Source organism: Miniopterus schreibersii, assembly GCF_964146895.1.
Source record: "Miniopterus schreibersii genome assembly, chromosome: 2".
In the NCBI taxonomy this organism is placed as follows: domain Eukaryota; kingdom Metazoa; phylum Chordata; class Mammalia; order Chiroptera; family Miniopteridae; genus Miniopterus; species Miniopterus schreibersii.
This window is the reverse complement of record NC_138102.1, coordinates 72,190,056-72,206,853: the sequence shown is the minus strand read 5'-3', so window position 1 is coordinate 72,206,853 and position 16,798 is coordinate 72,190,056. Positions and strand designations below refer to the sequence as shown.

The window sequence follows — 16,798 nt, the reverse complement described above, 5'->3', positions numbered from 1 at the left end:
GCCTTTTATGCTATCCATGATTTGGAGGAAAGGTAAGATACTACCCCTTTTGATGATTAATTGAGCAGCCAGAAAATGGAGACTTGTTTAGGAATGTCCATGGTGTGGGGAACCAGTGAAATTTTATGAATGTGGTAGTAGCAGTTTTGGCCATCCTGGGTTTCCAACTCTCCATGCATCAATATGTGTCTGAACACTGTGAACTACTTCCAGCTACCACAGGAGCCAGAAATCAATGACATTGTGTGTGTGTGCGTGTGTGTGTGCATGTGTGTGTGAGTGTGTGTACACGTCTGTGTGACCCCATGTCTTTGAAAACAAAAGTGTTGTAGAATGTCTTCCCTTTTTTTCTCATTTTCAATACATTGTGTTCAAACCTGGAATCTCCCCTCCTGTTACTCCTTTATAGACCCAGCCATAGTTAAGGATACTTCAGCCACCAATGTTTCCATATTCATTGTTCACCGCCTGACTTTTATCCAGGTGCTGTTCTAAAATTCAGGGCCAGATCGTCCTCTGCACACAAAGTGGGGAGAAAAAGCTACTTAGCAGTTTGATTCCTTTCCCACTTTATTAACTGGACATCAGTTTGATTAAAGGTCACCAAGTGCCCACCTGCTGAGTCCTGGGGTCTGTGCTGCACCCTGTGGTTTCAGATGTGACTGCAGCCTGGGCCCTGGCCTTGCGGAGTTTGCAGTTCTCTGGGTACTAAAGTACACTATGGCAGTGAAATCATGACTGCCTTACAAATATTAAATGAACATGTACCAATGATTTTATTTAACTCTTTAATTAATGAGGGAATCAGTAAGAAGGTAAAACTGGTTCAAAAAAGAATTTGCTTTATAAATATTTATTTATATTTCCTACTGGACAAAAATTCATTTGCATTGTTTATAGAGAAGAATTATTTGCATTGTTATCAGTTTCCTACAATTTATGTTCTGTCCCTACCACATTGTAAAATAGCTTAGTCAAAGGCAATTAAGGTTCACACCCCTGTAGAATCAAATAACCCAGGGGACTCTGGAGAGGATCCTCTGGTCCGTGCCCAGCAATCCATTGAAAGGATCTGCAGTAACCTCTATGCCCATTTCCAAGTTTTTGACTTTTTTTTCACATTTTTTTCTTCCAGGATGTGGATGACAGATGTTTAAGCAGCTATTCTTTAGGTGGGTTGGGGAGTTTGGGGACAGGGATTCACAAAGCTCCTAAGAAACACATCAGGTCTTTTCAATATCCTCCAATATCCCAGCTGCAATTTTCCATTTCAGGTTCTCATTATCTCTCAATTTAGATGAGCTCCCATCCAGTTCCCTGGCTTTCATTGAGCAATTTCTCCCTGTGCTGCTCCCAGCGCATATGAATTACCTGGAAGAAAATGCAGATTCTGCATCGGAAGGAGAATCTGCATTTTCAAACAAGCTCCCAAAGGAGGTTCATGCTTGTGGTCTTTGAATACCAAAGATTTATCCATATGCAAGTTTTTTAATGCCTACCATGTGCCAGGTGCTCAATAAACATGGGAGAAAGGGAAAGGGAAGGAGGTTGACAAAGTCTGAAGTAACCAGGAATGAAATCAGATGGGTATGGATTCACGTAGTGAAGTATGATAGATAATCACCATATTTATTATTTAGTCCCCACAAAGCTAAAAATGGTTATCACCTTCTCAGAATTAAAAATACTTTCAAAAAGATTTTTGAGCCATTTGATTATCTGGTTAATGCCTTGCTGTAGAGGCTGTGCTTCTGTGTGATTATCTGACATCACCCTTAACTTTTAAGGCCAATAGTAATGACCTCAGAGGCCTGAAAGATAAAAGAATCAGCCAGCTTAACTGCCATAAGAGCATTTATCTCTGATAGGCAATGTGAAAATACTCTTTATCATGAAATTAAAATGCTTATTAACAGCTGATGTTTCCCAACTTTTTGGTGCTTTCTAGTGCTGACCACTGCAAATCTATTAGAAATATGGTATAATGAAATATACAGGGTGGGGCAAAAGTAGGTTTACAGTTGTGAGTATGCAAAACACAGAATTTATTCTTGCATTATTTATCAATTATATTATTTTCTATACAAACAACTATAAACCTACTTGTGCCTCACCCTGTAGATAGACTTCAAAGGGAAAAACTCAAGAGTAACCAGCAGACTGAATTTTTTTCCCCGGAAGTTTTATTCTCATATTAGCCTCTTAAAACTGGAGACAGATCCATAAACCAGCAATTATTCTACAGAGTGACTAATACTTTAATAGCAGGATATGTAGGGAGTTGTGGAAACATAGCAAAGGGGCACCTAATTCATCTTAGGGTTACAAAAAAGTCTCTTTTATGAAAGACACTTAGGCTGAATCTGGAACCTGACAGCCAGGTGGACCGAGAGTGTGAGGGCCCAGGGTGTGTGCATAGCACATGCAGAAGCAGGGAGGCAGGCCAGGTGTCTAACAAAGGAGTGTGACAGAGATGGGAGGATGGGTGGAAGGGGAAAGTACAAATTAAGGGATAAAACACTGAGGTAAACCCAGGTGCGACCCTGATTAGAAAACATTGGGCAATTTTTAATAAGAAAATGCTCATAGTCACTTCATAATACTGTACCAATTTTCCGAATTCTTACTGCGGAACAAGCACATCTGCACCCTCTAGTTTCTAAACTGCACCCATGTTCAGAGCTCTGCCTAAACATGTTCACAGAGCGTAGTTGGAATTCTTAAGTGCGTCTGATGCAATTTTTATGAGCACTGTTAATTTCTTTCCACATGAAGAGCTTTAATAATGCTGCAGTCTAAACCATTTAGTTTATATTGTTTTCTGTTTTTCAGTGATTTTTCCAGTAATGCAAAATTCAGTTTAGATATTGAAAACAGATAGATATTAAAAACAGTTAGGTATTGAAAACAGTTAAATATAGAAAAATGACCATTCCCAGTATACCTCGGTAGCTATTCAGAGAGTTACCACCCTAATCTTGGTTAATATAAAGTCACTTCTGACAGATGTTGACTGGACCTACCAATTGTGCCCTAATTTTTTTACATTTAATTTGAATGTCAGTATAGCAGTCATACATCGGCCTGCCAGTTTCAGAAAGTTCAGAAATGAGGGTGAAATTGGGAATCTTCAAAACTATATACTTCTTTTAAGCTAATGGGATTCTGTCTACTATTATTGGTTAAAATGTTAGAAAGTCTCTTTCCTACTTACTTTTTAAATTGCATATTTGCAGTTGCCTACTCCTAAGAATGCTGTTTCTCTTTCTGAAAACAGTCAGCTAGCTACAATCTGCTCATGAGCTTATGCTCTAGGTCTAGGGGTAAAGAACAATAAAATTTGGTTTTTAGACAATTCAAGCAAACATATATTTTCTTCCTAACAGTAAATTAGAATATTTATAAACTGAGTGACCACAAGCAAGAGAGAAAAATCTACCAGTTTGTGAGGGAAAGAAAGATGGAACAGTGTTGCTTTCTCTCTCCTTGTAGGCTCCATAACAGAAATGTTGAGGATTTTTCTTTCTTTGTATTACGTAGAGATGAAAGTCATAGCCGAGGGGAAAAATGGTACATGAAATCGTTGTTCTCTTTTTTTGTTATTTTTTGAGACAAAAAAAAATTTCTTATAAGCATTAGGTTTATTTCTGCTGTCTTTTTGGAGGTCCATTCTCCTAACATATATTGGTAAGGAGAGAGGTAGAGAGTGTGAGGAAGGCAAAATTTATTCTGACTGTAATGGTTGCATTGGGTCTCTCACAAACATAAGGCTAAATTATGGGCCTCTCCATGGCCTGAACGTAATGTTCAGTTGTATGATGGATTTTATCTTATACAAGCCGCTCAGGTCCCCAAAATGAGATAAGAAACCATTGCAGCTGAAGTTCACTGAGGGCTGAACTTAGACTGAAATTCCAGAGTTAACAAAATCGTATGAGCCAGCTAAGATGCTGAACAAGTGTGTTCTGTCCCTGTGGGTTGAGATTTTTAAGAAAATGTGAGTCTTTCACTCGCAGGGTGCCCTGTGGGCATTCCCCAGGCCAGTTATCTCCTCTGGCAAAAGTACCAGGGAAGAGGGGGCAGGTGTGCACAGAAAAAGAGCATTGATCCCCCAGCCCAGACTGCCTCTGCCACCGCAGGGGAGGGCCTGGATGGTGGCAGAGCGATAGCACCTTGATCATAGCTGCTTCTCTCCTGGAGAAGGCAGAGCACACTCCACGCGCACTGGTTAGGCTGATTACCCCTTCATGCAGTGTGTGTACCTCCCGGGCAAGCAACAGCCACAGCAGTGCAGTTGTACCCTGTCTGGGAGGGGGCCTCTGGGAACAAAGGTACTCACAATATTTCTACAGCACTCTGTTCACAAAGCACTCCACAAATGCAGGTTTTGCGTGATGGGTAAAATTCTAACAATAGTTGACTCCAAAACATCTGGAGAAAAAAATAAAATAAAACTCCTTTACAAAATATGAATCATCCTCTATCTGTTCATCTGGAGTGTATATATGTATGTGTCTATGTGTGTATATGTGTATATAGGATGAGTACACAGTATATACACACTATATAATAACATATGCTGCATGCATACACACACATGCACAACGCATGAGGATGTCTCTGATATTCCTCAGTGGAGGGAACATAGTAGGGGCTCAGTAGTTGTCAAATGAGTAAGAATCTGAATCTTCTAATTTTGCTCCTTATTTTTAGAATTCAGACTCTATCCAGTTTACTTGAAAAACGTAGAATATTTTTCTTAAATCACGTTTTCCAGGGGTAGAAAAATACCAGTGAAAGTCCCCTCCTTGTAAGCTTGCCTGGAAAATATGAATGAGCCTTCAGCAGTAGGGCCGATTAATGTTGTAATAACTGACATATAACTTCCAGTTCTAATTAACTTAATCACCTTCAAACGTGCTTTTTCTCCACCTCCAAGCCATACAACACAGGTCTGTTCCAGCAACCATTTCCAAACAGGCAAGTCTATTTCTTTTCTTTGAAATAAACTTTATCACACATTCACCAGCAGAACCTCATTCCCCACTCCCCTCCCCCTCCCCCACCACATACATGCCTTAAACCAGGTTAAATAGGTTTTCAGAGCCTTCCCAGGCAAATACTGACTACCCAGGTCCTCTTTTGTTGAAAACAAGGGAATATTCTATTTTTCAGCCTAATAAAATGTTATACTAAACCTAAAATGAAAATAGTTTTGAACTGTAGTAGAACAGGACTTGACTTCCTGCTACGACCTCAAGAACAATATCTTATATTACAACTGGTTTTAAAGTAATTTAATCTGTTGTCCACAGTTTGACACTAACCCAGCTGATTCTGTAAGTCAAAAAACTGGTATTGCTGGATAATTACTTCTGATGAAAGAGTAAAGAAATGAATGGGGCTAATGGTTTTTTACCTAGACTTAAGAAAGAGAAATCGAGGTTTGGAGGAAGAATGAAATTGTGTCAAATTACAAAGAATGCCCAGGACGGGTGTAAAACTGGGCTCAGCAATTGGCAGATGAGAAGGATGGATGTCCCTTTGTTTCCCGTGTGTCTAGGATGCCAGGGAGTTTGGTGGGAAAGGAGAAGCTAAGTGATGACAGAACGGTTAGTCTCGGGAGAACCAATCTGTCAAATTCGGAAAACGAGCCCATCAGGTTGGGCCGCGCTCTGCCTTTTGAGAGGAGCCCACGCCGAGCGTGTTTTCTTGCCGTGGCGTGATTTGTCCTTGGCGGTTTTCCGTTTCCAGACGACAGCAAGTTCTCGGAGGCCATCACGGTGCTGCTGTCCTGGATCGAGCGAGGCGAAGTGAACCGGCGATCGGCCAACCAGTTCTACTCCATGGTGCAGTCGGCCAACAGCCACGTCCGCCGGCTGATGAACGAGAAAGCCACGCACGAGCAGGAGATGGAGGAGGCCAAGGAGAACTTTAAAAATGCCCTCACCGGAATCCTCACCCAATGTAAGTAAGATTTCGGGGGCCATCTGTCTTGTCGTGATTTTCCCTTTTCTTTTGTATTCGTTTTATTCTTTTTCATTTGGGGGTAAGTAGTTCAATGGTTTCCCATTTTGCTCCATATCGAATGGCGAGCGTCACAACCTAGTTCATGTTCTGTGGCAACTTGGCGGAACACGGACCTGCCCTGAGAGCTTACTTCTCAAGGTGAGCAACGTTTCTGTAGCTTTTCCTCAGGACACCCAGCCCCCCCCCCCCCCCCCCCCCCCCCCCCCGCCCCGGGCCTGCGGGCTGTCACCCCCCGCGTGTCCTCCTAGTGCTGACAGTAGGAAGAGACCCCGAGCACATTGTCCTTGGGCTCTGTTTAGGAAGAAGGTACCGTACGGTCAGAAAACACTCCTCCTCAGGATCCTTTATTTGAGGTGAGCTTTTGACTGTCAACACGGGCAACTCAGGAGCAGAGACTTTTCTGCAGTAGTTGTTTCTTGTCCTTTCTTCACTTGGAAAGCAAACTGCCTTAACCACTTACTGCTGGTGATGTTTCATGTCCGTAGCCTAAAGTGATGAAGGAGTGTAAATGGGGCTTTCTCATAGAACAATCGTCAGGGTAATTACCCAAGGCTCTATTCAAAAAAAGGGGCGTATATTTTTTTATGGGCACTATATCTGTGTCTGTAGTTACTGTCACAGCGGCATAATGCACCCCAGCTGCTGATGTCTCCTTGCTGGGTAAAAGCCACGGAATGACATGGTAACAATGCTGTGCTCCGGTCCACACCAGGTGCAGGGTCTCACACGGGAGGGTGACATGTGTAATTTACATATTCATTCTGGAAATAAGTGTTAACTGTCAATGCCATAATGTGCTAAATGCCTAGCACCTCTTTCATCAGTGTAAACCAAAGGGATAATAAATCTGTTAGGATGGGAAGAGAGAAGGGCAGGAAAAACCAGAATCTTATGTGTAAATGTGTTTTATATGACTTTGTTGTCAAAAGATCGTTTTTGTAGCAGCATAAAATATTATCTCAGAAACTCCCAAACTCTGGTAAGTGACCAAATATCCAGTATGAGACCAACCTGGGACACCTGTCCTTTTACAAAAGGAATAGGAAAACAGAGCTGCTGTGTCATACAGGCCACTATCAGACCACCTTAGCCAGATTCCCCAGTCGTGGGGAATGGTCCTTTACCCAGCTGTGAATGTCCAGCAGTTCCGAGGGTAGGGTCACTAGGGATAGGATAAAGAACACTAATATTGATACCACCTTTCAAAGGAGGGAAGCAAAGAATGCATTAGTGGGTAGAGGAAGGAAAGGGTGAATTAGTGATGGAGAGAAAAGAGAGAGGGAAAAGCCACACAATTCTAATAATACAGTTCCTGTAAAGTTATGGCAAGAAGCCAAATGCCTGAATAATAGAATGATCACTGGCATCCATTCTAAGTAAATTGTCATTCCTGTGCAGTTTACAGTCCCTCCTGGCAGGGAAGACTGAACCCTTGACTCTAACAATGAAGACCAAGGCAGCCAAGTATTAGGAAAGGGGGGGAGTTTAGTTTTCTTTGGCAATATCTGTTGAAAGAAGCACCTATTAAAACAAGGCCGCAACACGTGGCTGAAAGAATGTGGTGTGCCCGCCTAACATGCTACAGGTATAGGCTGATCTAGTTGAAAGCACTGAGAGCCAAAGTAATCTAGTGTGTGAAGATCCAAACCTCAGCGTTTCATTACTGAGAAAAGCCAAAATTGGAAAATGAGGTGGAGATCTGCAGCAATAATGGATAATGGGCTTCCTGACGGCCTGAGCATCTGGCCACAGGCAGCACTGAAGCCCACAGGCCTCTTCCCCTGGAGTCTGCACCTGTAGGTGCACGGGAAGGGCCCAGTGGGAATGAGCGTCTCTCCAGGCCGGTGCTTCACTCTGTGGCTGAGAGGGAGAGAATGAAGGGCTGGAGCTGGACCAGGAATTCTGGAGGGAAATCCCATCTCATGGAAGCCACAGGAGTGGAGATTACTCTCATAGATGCATCAACTGTAAAATATCAAAAACTGACTTCTTGCTTTTAATTTTCAAACCTGTTCCTCTCTGGATCTACCTTCCCATTTTATTAAATTCTCAAGCCAAAATTTTATAATTTTTATGCCCACCATCTCCCACCACTAGCCCCACGTCTAGACTGTCAGGGAGTCCCAATATTTCCACCTTCAAATAGGCCCACTTTTCTCCATTTTAACTGCCACCACTCAGTGCAGGTGCCTGAACACGATAACAGCGGGTGTGTCAATTAGATACCGCGTCAGCCTGTGAGGAACAGAAGACCATACCAAGCTATCTTAAATAAATGGAGTTTTTCTTGTCACACACACAGTAAAATCCAGAGTCCGGTGTTTGTCAGCACCAGTTCAGTGGTTCAAGGCTGTCAAGCCTGAGTTTCTCTGCAGTTGCTTTTCCTAGATGATTGTCTAAGGTGACTGCTATTGCTCCTGCCATCACACACACACACACGCACACACACACTGGAATCACATAAGAAAAAGAGGAAAAAAGGAAAACTTTAGAGCAAGAAAGCAAAGCTTGCCCAAAGAGCTCCAGCAGACTTTCACTTATGTCTCACTGCAGAATTATTACATGTGGCCTTGACTATCTTCAAAGAAAATGGGAAATACACTTTTTTGACTGGGCCCTTTGCTCTCCAGAATTAAATTGGAGTTCTCATAGTAAGGAGGAAGGGGAGAACGGCTAATGGGGGCATTTGGCAGTTTCTGCTATACACGTTAGGGTGGGCAAAAGTAGGGTTACAGTTGTGAGTACATGAAACACAGCTCATTCTTGTATTATGCATTTTCCCACACGAACAACTGTAAATTCTACTTTTGCCCACCCCTGTGCTTCCTTCCTTTTCACTTTTACCCCAGTGCAGGCAACTTTTCACACATTATCTGATGTAGTTCAGATCATACATTCCCCACTGAAATTCCTGAGTAGCTTCCCATTTCACGGTTAAGTAATATTCTCTCTCCCTAACTTAAAAAGCTCTCCATGCCTGCTTCTTCCACGTCGGGCTTCCCTGCCTCGCTATGCGTCATCCTTCCTGCTGAGCCCTTCACAGCTGCCTCCCACCTCGGAGCCTTTGCACATCTGTTCCCTCTGCCTGATGTGCTCTTCCCCCCACTCTTTGCAGGCTTGAGCCTTCCTCCTCCTTTAGGTCTTGGCTGAAAGGTCACTCATTTAGAGAGGTCTTTCTGATCCACCCTCTTCTGTGGGTTCGCCATCACTGCATCTTACTGGGTCCCTTGGAACACTTATCAAAGTGTGTAATGATTTAGTGATATGTCTGATTATTTTAACAAGCATCACAAAGGAAATGACATGTTTCTCTTAGTCATCAGTCTATATCAAGTGTCTGGAACATAGAAATGCAACAGATGCTTGGTGCCGAGGGAGGGAATGAGTGAGTAAATTGGAGGGAAGGCAGAAAGGAAGCCTGAAACAGTGAGGTCAGGAGTTTCCAGGAACCTTGAGAAGCAGTTTGGCTTTGGTGTTAGAACTGTCTACAGATAATGAGGTTTTCTTCTTGCATGTGTAATCAAGCAAATCATAAAAGGAGCTTGCTAGCTATGCTTTCATTGGAAATTGCTATACTTTACCAGACACTTGGTAGCAGGCTAGGAAATATGAGGAGAGTTGGAGTGGAAGAGTCAACAGAAAAACTCATTTATACATATCCCCAACTGTAACTAACTGCCCAACAACCTTCACATTTCTCATATTCCAATTACTATTTGGGAGATCCCAAGTAGCGCTATAATTTGATTCTGGGAAGTATTTCAGCAGCCAGTGGATACCAACAGAGATTATAAAAATTTTAGCCTATTTCAACAACCTTCACTCCCAGCCATGGAGTGCCTGAGCAGCCCTCCTGTGAGTCCTTGATAGCCAAGGCCCTTCAGGACGACCTGAAGATGGGAGATACCTTAAATGTAAGCCTGAGCTGGAGTGAAGCCCGTGAGGTGGAACAGGAAGATCATGTATCTCACCGAGTAACCTCGGGATGTTTCATTCTCTTCTGTGTGCTTTTATAAAGTTGACTACTCCCCAGATGCAAAGGGCGACCAAATCCTAACATTCATCATAAAAATATTAGCAGTAACCTGGCTAAATTGTACTTAGATGTTCATTTCATCATCCTTTGAATTTTAACTATTTCTCATGTCACATTTGGTGTAGTTACATTTATTTGTCTCAACCATATTTTTTGCTATCTCCAGCTCAGTTCAGTGTAGTAGGGTGACTTTGGTATCAGTGCACAGAGTTGCTGTTAAAATAGTAACTGCTGTGTCCACGGTGGTTGACATGCTCGCTGTATTTTGGTTGACATGCTCGCTGTATTTCCCAAAAACAGAACCAGTCATACCCCCATTTATCTGCATTATATTCCTGCAAACTCCATAGGAATCCCATTTTGTCTTTCTCATTTAGAATTAGGTTAGGGCTGTTAAGCACCAAAATTCAGGAATGGCATCTCAGCTCTCTTTCTCCCCGGGGGCTGGCAATCTCCTGGTTATTCAGAAGTAGCCCCGAGTGCTCCCTCCACATAAAAGCCCCACAGTGTCAATGCTCTTCTCCATAGCTTCCCATGGCAGCCTGTCCATCAGAAAGCCAAGAGTGTCGGGAAACTGTTCCGAGGCAGTTTGGAAGCAGGCATATTGATGAACTAGCTTATTACACTAAGTGTGGCTGGCCTGGTGTCCTGAATGGAGGGTTCATTTAGCAACTTCCCGGAAATATCAGGTACATTGCAGAGCTCCAAACACAGTAAAAGTACTGGTCCCTATATAGATTTTTGTTGGAAATAGTCAATTAGTTGAGCAGGAAAGGGGAATTGCATTGTGTTAGTCCATTAAGCTGGATTAGGTGCACCATATCCTTCCCTTGCTTGTCATATTTGTCCTGCTTTCATATTTGAGCAAGTAGCATTTGCTCAAAGAGAAAAAACTTAAGAACCATTAATAATAACATAAAGAAAAAAGTGCGATTTATTTCAATGTCTACATCAAAGCTCAGCAATTACCTTCTAGCTGTGTTGGTGGTTTGTTCTACCAACATTTATTTAAGTTCTAACATTTTTTCATATCTCTGGCCTTTACCCCAAGATCAGCTATTAAATATAATCAAATAGGCATTATTTCCATCTGAGCTTTGGATTAATGCATCAAGGGGCAACCACTGAACCCCCAACCAAGAGTTTAGGGGGGTATAGCCTCCATTCACTTCTGTTGGGATCATTTTTTGCTTCTGACTGTGGATGTGCAGTTATCAAAGATGTTAGATAAGGACATCACCTATCTTGGTGTGGCACCTGGGTAGATCTCATTTGCTAGATATTTAAGAATGAGAAAAAAATTCTAGCATATATGAATCATCTCATTCATATGCTATCATAATCTTATATCATCCTTGCCTCGTGTTTATGTCATTTCTCAAACTGTCCATTGACAGAAACTTCCCCAGGTTTCCCAACTGAAAGACATAATGGGTTTTGATTTTCTTTGCTTTTAAAAAATGTATGCTCCTGACCCCAAATTTCATAATGAGGTTATTATATACCCTTTGTTACTTGTGAAATAAAACATATCTCCAGTGGAAAGAGTCCCCCTGTTTTTGTGTGTCCCCTTGCAGTGTAGGAAGAGCTTAAGCAGAATTAAACCTATGGTAAAACAAAGTACAGCATTTCAAATGAGTTTTAAAATTAAAGACTATAAAGACTATAGATTATTAAAATAGTCTTAAAACAACACCTAATTCAAATATGGCTTTTAATAAAATTGTTTCTCTTTATTCTAAAAAATATATATATGCTTCCTAGGGACTCATAGGCCTGTCCACTTTCAATTTCTCAGTTATGAGCAAAGCTCATCATTGCAAAGCTCAGAGAGAAGTTGTTTATAGAGCTCAGGAAACATGTACCACAGCATTCAATTATTAATATGCATGCCAAGATGATCAATTGTGCATGCCTTGTTACAACATGCACACATCTAATGAAAATTTAAACACTCCATGATATTCCCACTTTGGTACTTTGCCAACATGCTTCCAGTGAGAGACATGACAGAGAAAGAAGCAAAGTGGGGAAAAGGCCAACGGGAATGCGCATGGCAGTGGAAAAGGGTTTATTAATATTAATTTAAGAATACATGCCATAAATATAATGAACAGGAATGAGAAGTAGGAATTGTAGAATATCAGAACTAGAGGGAGCCTGAGGCACTTGTTGGTTCCAACCTCTCATTTCACAGAGGTGGAAACAGACTCAGGGAGCAGACAGGATACACCGTGGTCATATAGCCATTTATGGGCAAATGAGAACCCAAGACTGGTGGCTTCTTGTACAGTTAGTAAACACACACTACCGTGTGTGTGTGTGTTTATGAAAAAATGATCGGAGGAGGATATTCTAACTGTAAGTGTATAGTTTTCAGGCAGAGTTGCAGAAGCGTGCTGGCGTCACACTGAGATCAATGCTGCTATCTGGTTAGAAAACAAAGCATTTGCCTCTAGTACTAACCCCTCCTCCCCAGGCCAGAATTCAAGCCCAGCTTCTATCACACTATATCCAAAAGACCTCTTCTGTTTAGTGTAACTCATGACCATCTCCCTCTCTCCTGCCTTCTGCAGCACCTGTTAATACTGTCTACTTTAGCATTTAGTTATTTTCTAGGCATCAGTTTTTTTGTATTTTTTTATTTATTTATCTTTATTGTTGAAAATATTACAGATATCCCCCCTTGATACCCTCTACCATGCTCCCTCCCCCCAAGGCCTTCACCACACTATTGTCTGTGTCCATGGGTATGCATATATGCACATGAGTTCTTTGATTAATCTCTCCCAACCCACACCCACACCCACACCCCCGCCTTCCCACTGAGATTCATCCATCTGTTCCACGCTTCTGTGTCTCTGGATCTATTTTGTTCCTCAGTCTGTTTTGTTTATTAATTTCCGCATATGAGTGAGACCATGTAAAACTGAATCAGGAAGAATCAGAAAACCTGAATAGGCTAATAACAACTGATGAAATCGAAGCAGTAACAAAAAAACTCCCAGCAAACAAAAGCCCTGGTCCAGATGGCTTCACAGGGGAGCTTTCTAATTCTTTAAGCTGTAGGGTTAGATAGTTTACTAAAAATGTTTCTTGCTTTTTGAGGTACGCCTGTAGTGCTATGAACTTCCCTCTTGGGACTGCTTTCTCTGTGTCCCATAGATTTGGGGTTGTTGTGTGTTCATTTTCATTTGTTTCCAGGAAGTTTTTGATTTCTTTCTTGATCTTATTAGTAACCCATTCATTGTTTAATAACATGCTTTTTAGCTTCCATGTGTTTGAGTGTTTTTACTGTAGTTGATTTCTAATTTCATACCATTGTGATCTGAGATGCTTGATATGATTTCAGTCTTCTTGAACTTGTAGAGAGTGGTATTGTGTCCTAACATGTGGTCTATCTTTGAGAATGACCCATGTGCACTTGAGAGGAATGTATATTCTGTAGCTTTGGGGTGAAATGTTCTGTAAATATCAATTAAATCCGTCTGATCCAGTGTGCCATTTAGTCACTGTTTCTGTGTTGACTTTTGGTCTGGAAGATCTATCTAGTGAAGTCAGTGGGTTGTTAAAGTCCCCGACTAAAACTATTGCTGTTGATCTCTCCCTTAAAGTCCTTAAGGTTATTATTGATAGGTCCTTATTTATTGCCATTTTAATCACTTATGCCTATGTTTCTCTATTTCTTATTATTATTACAGCAGTCCCTTTAACATTTCCTGAAATGCTGGTTTGGTGGTGATAAACTCCTTTTGCCTTTTTTTGTCTGGGAAGCTCTTGGTTTCACCATCTATTCTGAATGATAGCCTTGATGGATAGAGTAGTCTTGGTTTTAGATCTTTGTTTTGCGTTACCTTGAATACTTCATGCCATTCCCTTCTAAAGTTTCTGATGAGAAGTCGGCTGACAACCTTATGGGAGCTCCTTTGTAGGTAACAGATTGCTTTTTCGCTTGCTGCCTTTAAGCTTCTCTCTTTGTCTTGAATTTTTGGCATTTTAATTATGATGTGTCTGGGTGTGGGCTTCTTTGGATTCTTCTTGCTTGGGACTCTCTGTGCCTCCTGAACTTGTGTGACTTTTTCCTTGACCAGGTTAGGGAAGTTTTCTGCCATTATTTCTTCAAACAGATTTTCTAACCCTTGCTTACTTTTGACTTCCTCTGATCTTCCTATGATGCGAATATGGTTACGTTTCATGTTGTCCCACAGCTCCTTTAGTCTGTCCTTCTGTTTTAAAATTGTTTTTCTTTTGGAATGTCTGTTTGAGTGATTTCTTTCTACCCTGCCTTCTAATTTGCTGATCTGATCCTCAGCTTCATCTAATCTGCTGTTTATTCCATCCAATGTATTCTTTATTTCTGCCATGTCATTCTTAATTTCTGTCACAGTTTCCGTATTTTTTTTCATGCTACTGAGCATCCTTATAATCAATATTCTGAACTCCATATCTAATAGATTGCTTATCTCTGTTTCATTTAGCTCTTTTTCTGAAGACTTCTCTTGTTTTTCCATTTGGGGCTTGTTGTTTGTGTGTGTGTGTGTGTGTGTGTTCCCATTTTGACTGCCTGTTTGGGTTTGTTTCTATGTATTAGGTAGATCTGCTAGGACTCTCAGTCTTTTTAGAAGGTCTCTGGTACAAGCCAGTGTCAGACACTGTTTGTGACTGGCCTTGAGTACCCAGTTTGGAGCTATCAACAACCCACAGCTTGTCCCCTCTGTTGGGGCTGCGTACGTTTGGACAGGACCAAGATGTACACTAAAGTCTGCTTTTCCAAGGCCTTGGTGCAGAAGTAGATGAGGCAAAGACTCAAAGCACTCTAAAGTCTGCCTTTGCCTGTAAGTTGATTAATCTGATTCTCTTAATGAACCTCAGGCTATAGAAACTCCACACAGTGGGGCAGCTGATTGTTATCAGGCTTTCAAACTCCACAGGGTGAGGTGAGAGGTTTTCCAGCAGGGTGGGTCAGTTTCTTTCCCCTCAGGCAAAAGCTGCTTAGAAGGTAAATGTCTGCCTCTGCAGTATGGGGGAATGAGTCCGCACAGGAATCCAGAGAGGTGCCCTCTGAGCTCTATTTCCAGAGCCCACAATCCTAGATTCTCCTCACACAGCTCTAGTCCACTCTGCCCTCCCTCTGCGGGAGCCCAAGGTGAATGGCTTCATGTGAAACTTAGTGTGTTGGCTCTTTAATAGGGTGCCTACATTTCCAGCCACTCTCCCTGGAAGACAGAAACCCTGCTGCTTTTCACAGCCAGATGTTATAGGGGCACCTTTCTCAGTTCTGGTGCTCTTGTCTGGGAACCCCAGCCTGGGGTTTAGGCCCCAGAGTCCTCAATGGAACCCCCCCACAGCTGAGCTATCCCTCTGGACCTTCAGCTGCTGCCTGTGGGAGCCCAGCCAGCCCTCTCACGCCTCTGCGCTTTCTATCAGTCTCTATGTGGTCTCCACTTTCCCTCCTTGGTTATGAGGGTGCTCTCCAGCTCGCCTTCAGTTGTAGTTGATTATTCAGGATGTTTTTTCTATAATTTAGTTGAAATTCCAGTTTGGTCCCCAGAGAGTATCAGTGTAGCTTCCACGCAATCCGCTGCCATCTTTAATGTCCATCAGATTTTTGTTTATTGGTTTTCCTCTGGTGAGATTTCCAGCCTAATAGAGACAGAGGCCATTTACTGTTCTCATTTCCCACCTCACTGCACCACTCCCAGCTCTGGCATAATTCTTGTAAAGTACCTCATACAAATACTGGTTGTTAATCAAATGTTATAGATGGAAATGACTTGGTATTGGAAATTGAGCTGAAACCTTGTAACTACAAAGCATATTCTCAATGTCGGTTTTTTGAGGAAACCATAATCCCAACTGGCTTTGTGCTAATATACCATCTCCCCTAAAGTAGAATACGTAGAATATACTTCAGCTGAGAATTTTATAGTAGTTGTGTTACAGTACTGTTATTAATATCATTTAACCTGGAGATTGGGAATGTTAGAACCATCATGCAAATTTGGTTTAAGCATTTTTGATAGAAATTGGCATCAACCGCATTTTAGATCTTGAAAGTAGCAAATAGTGGAGAGACCGATTAGGCATGAAGAGACCCTAGTTCTCATCCCAGCTCCATCATTAATTAGCAAGGTGACTTTAGAAAAGTCTTTTAAGCTTCTAAGGTCTCAGTTTTCTCTTCTGTAGTGAAAAGGTTTGACCAGACAGTCCCCTAAGTTTTCTTTCCACTCTGAAAATTCTATAGTCCTCATCATATCAAAGACTTCAGTCCTTTAATATCTCTGAATATCTAGACAGAAGTATGGGCTGGGACCCAGCCATATCAGCCTCTCCTGTTTCTGCCTTGCTGTGGAGGTGGCATCTGTTGGACAGCACTGGGAATTTTAAACCACATTTTAATCCTGAGAGTGTGTGGGACACCTGCTGGTGCTACACACTAGCTAGAAGTCTTGTCAGAGAGGCCACATCTAGCACGGACCATCTCCTCTGTCACATCTTCGTCTTTCTTTCTTCTTTTCTTCCTTTCTTCCTTTCTCTTCCTTTCTCCTTCCTTCCTTCCTTCCTCCCTCCCTCCCTTCCTTCCTTCCTTCCTTCCTTCCTTCCTTCCTTCCTTCCTTCCTTCCTTCCTTCCTTCCTTCCTTCCTTCCTTCTTTCTTCTTTCTTTCTCTTTCTTTCTATCTTCACCTGAGTATATTTTTTCCATTGCTTTTTAGAGAGAGTTTAAAGGAAGGG

At 41.9% G+C, this 16,798-nt stretch overlaps 1 protein-coding gene across 8 annotated transcripts in view; it reads left to right on the top strand.

The window, feature by feature from the left end:
- Nucleotides 1–16,798, top strand: part of ENOX1 (ecto-NOX disulfide-thiol exchanger 1) — a 540,681-nt gene that overhangs the window by 396,829 nt on the left and 127,054 nt on the right. For all 8 annotated transcript variants that reach the window (XM_081130691.1, XM_081130692.1, XM_081130693.1 and 5 more), the window contains one exon: nucleotides 5,755–5,967. In XM_081130691.1, coding sequence (XP_080986817.1) covers nucleotides 5,755–5,967 — 213 coding nt within the window. The remainder of the gene's footprint in view (nucleotides 1–5,754; nucleotides 5,968–16,798) is intronic.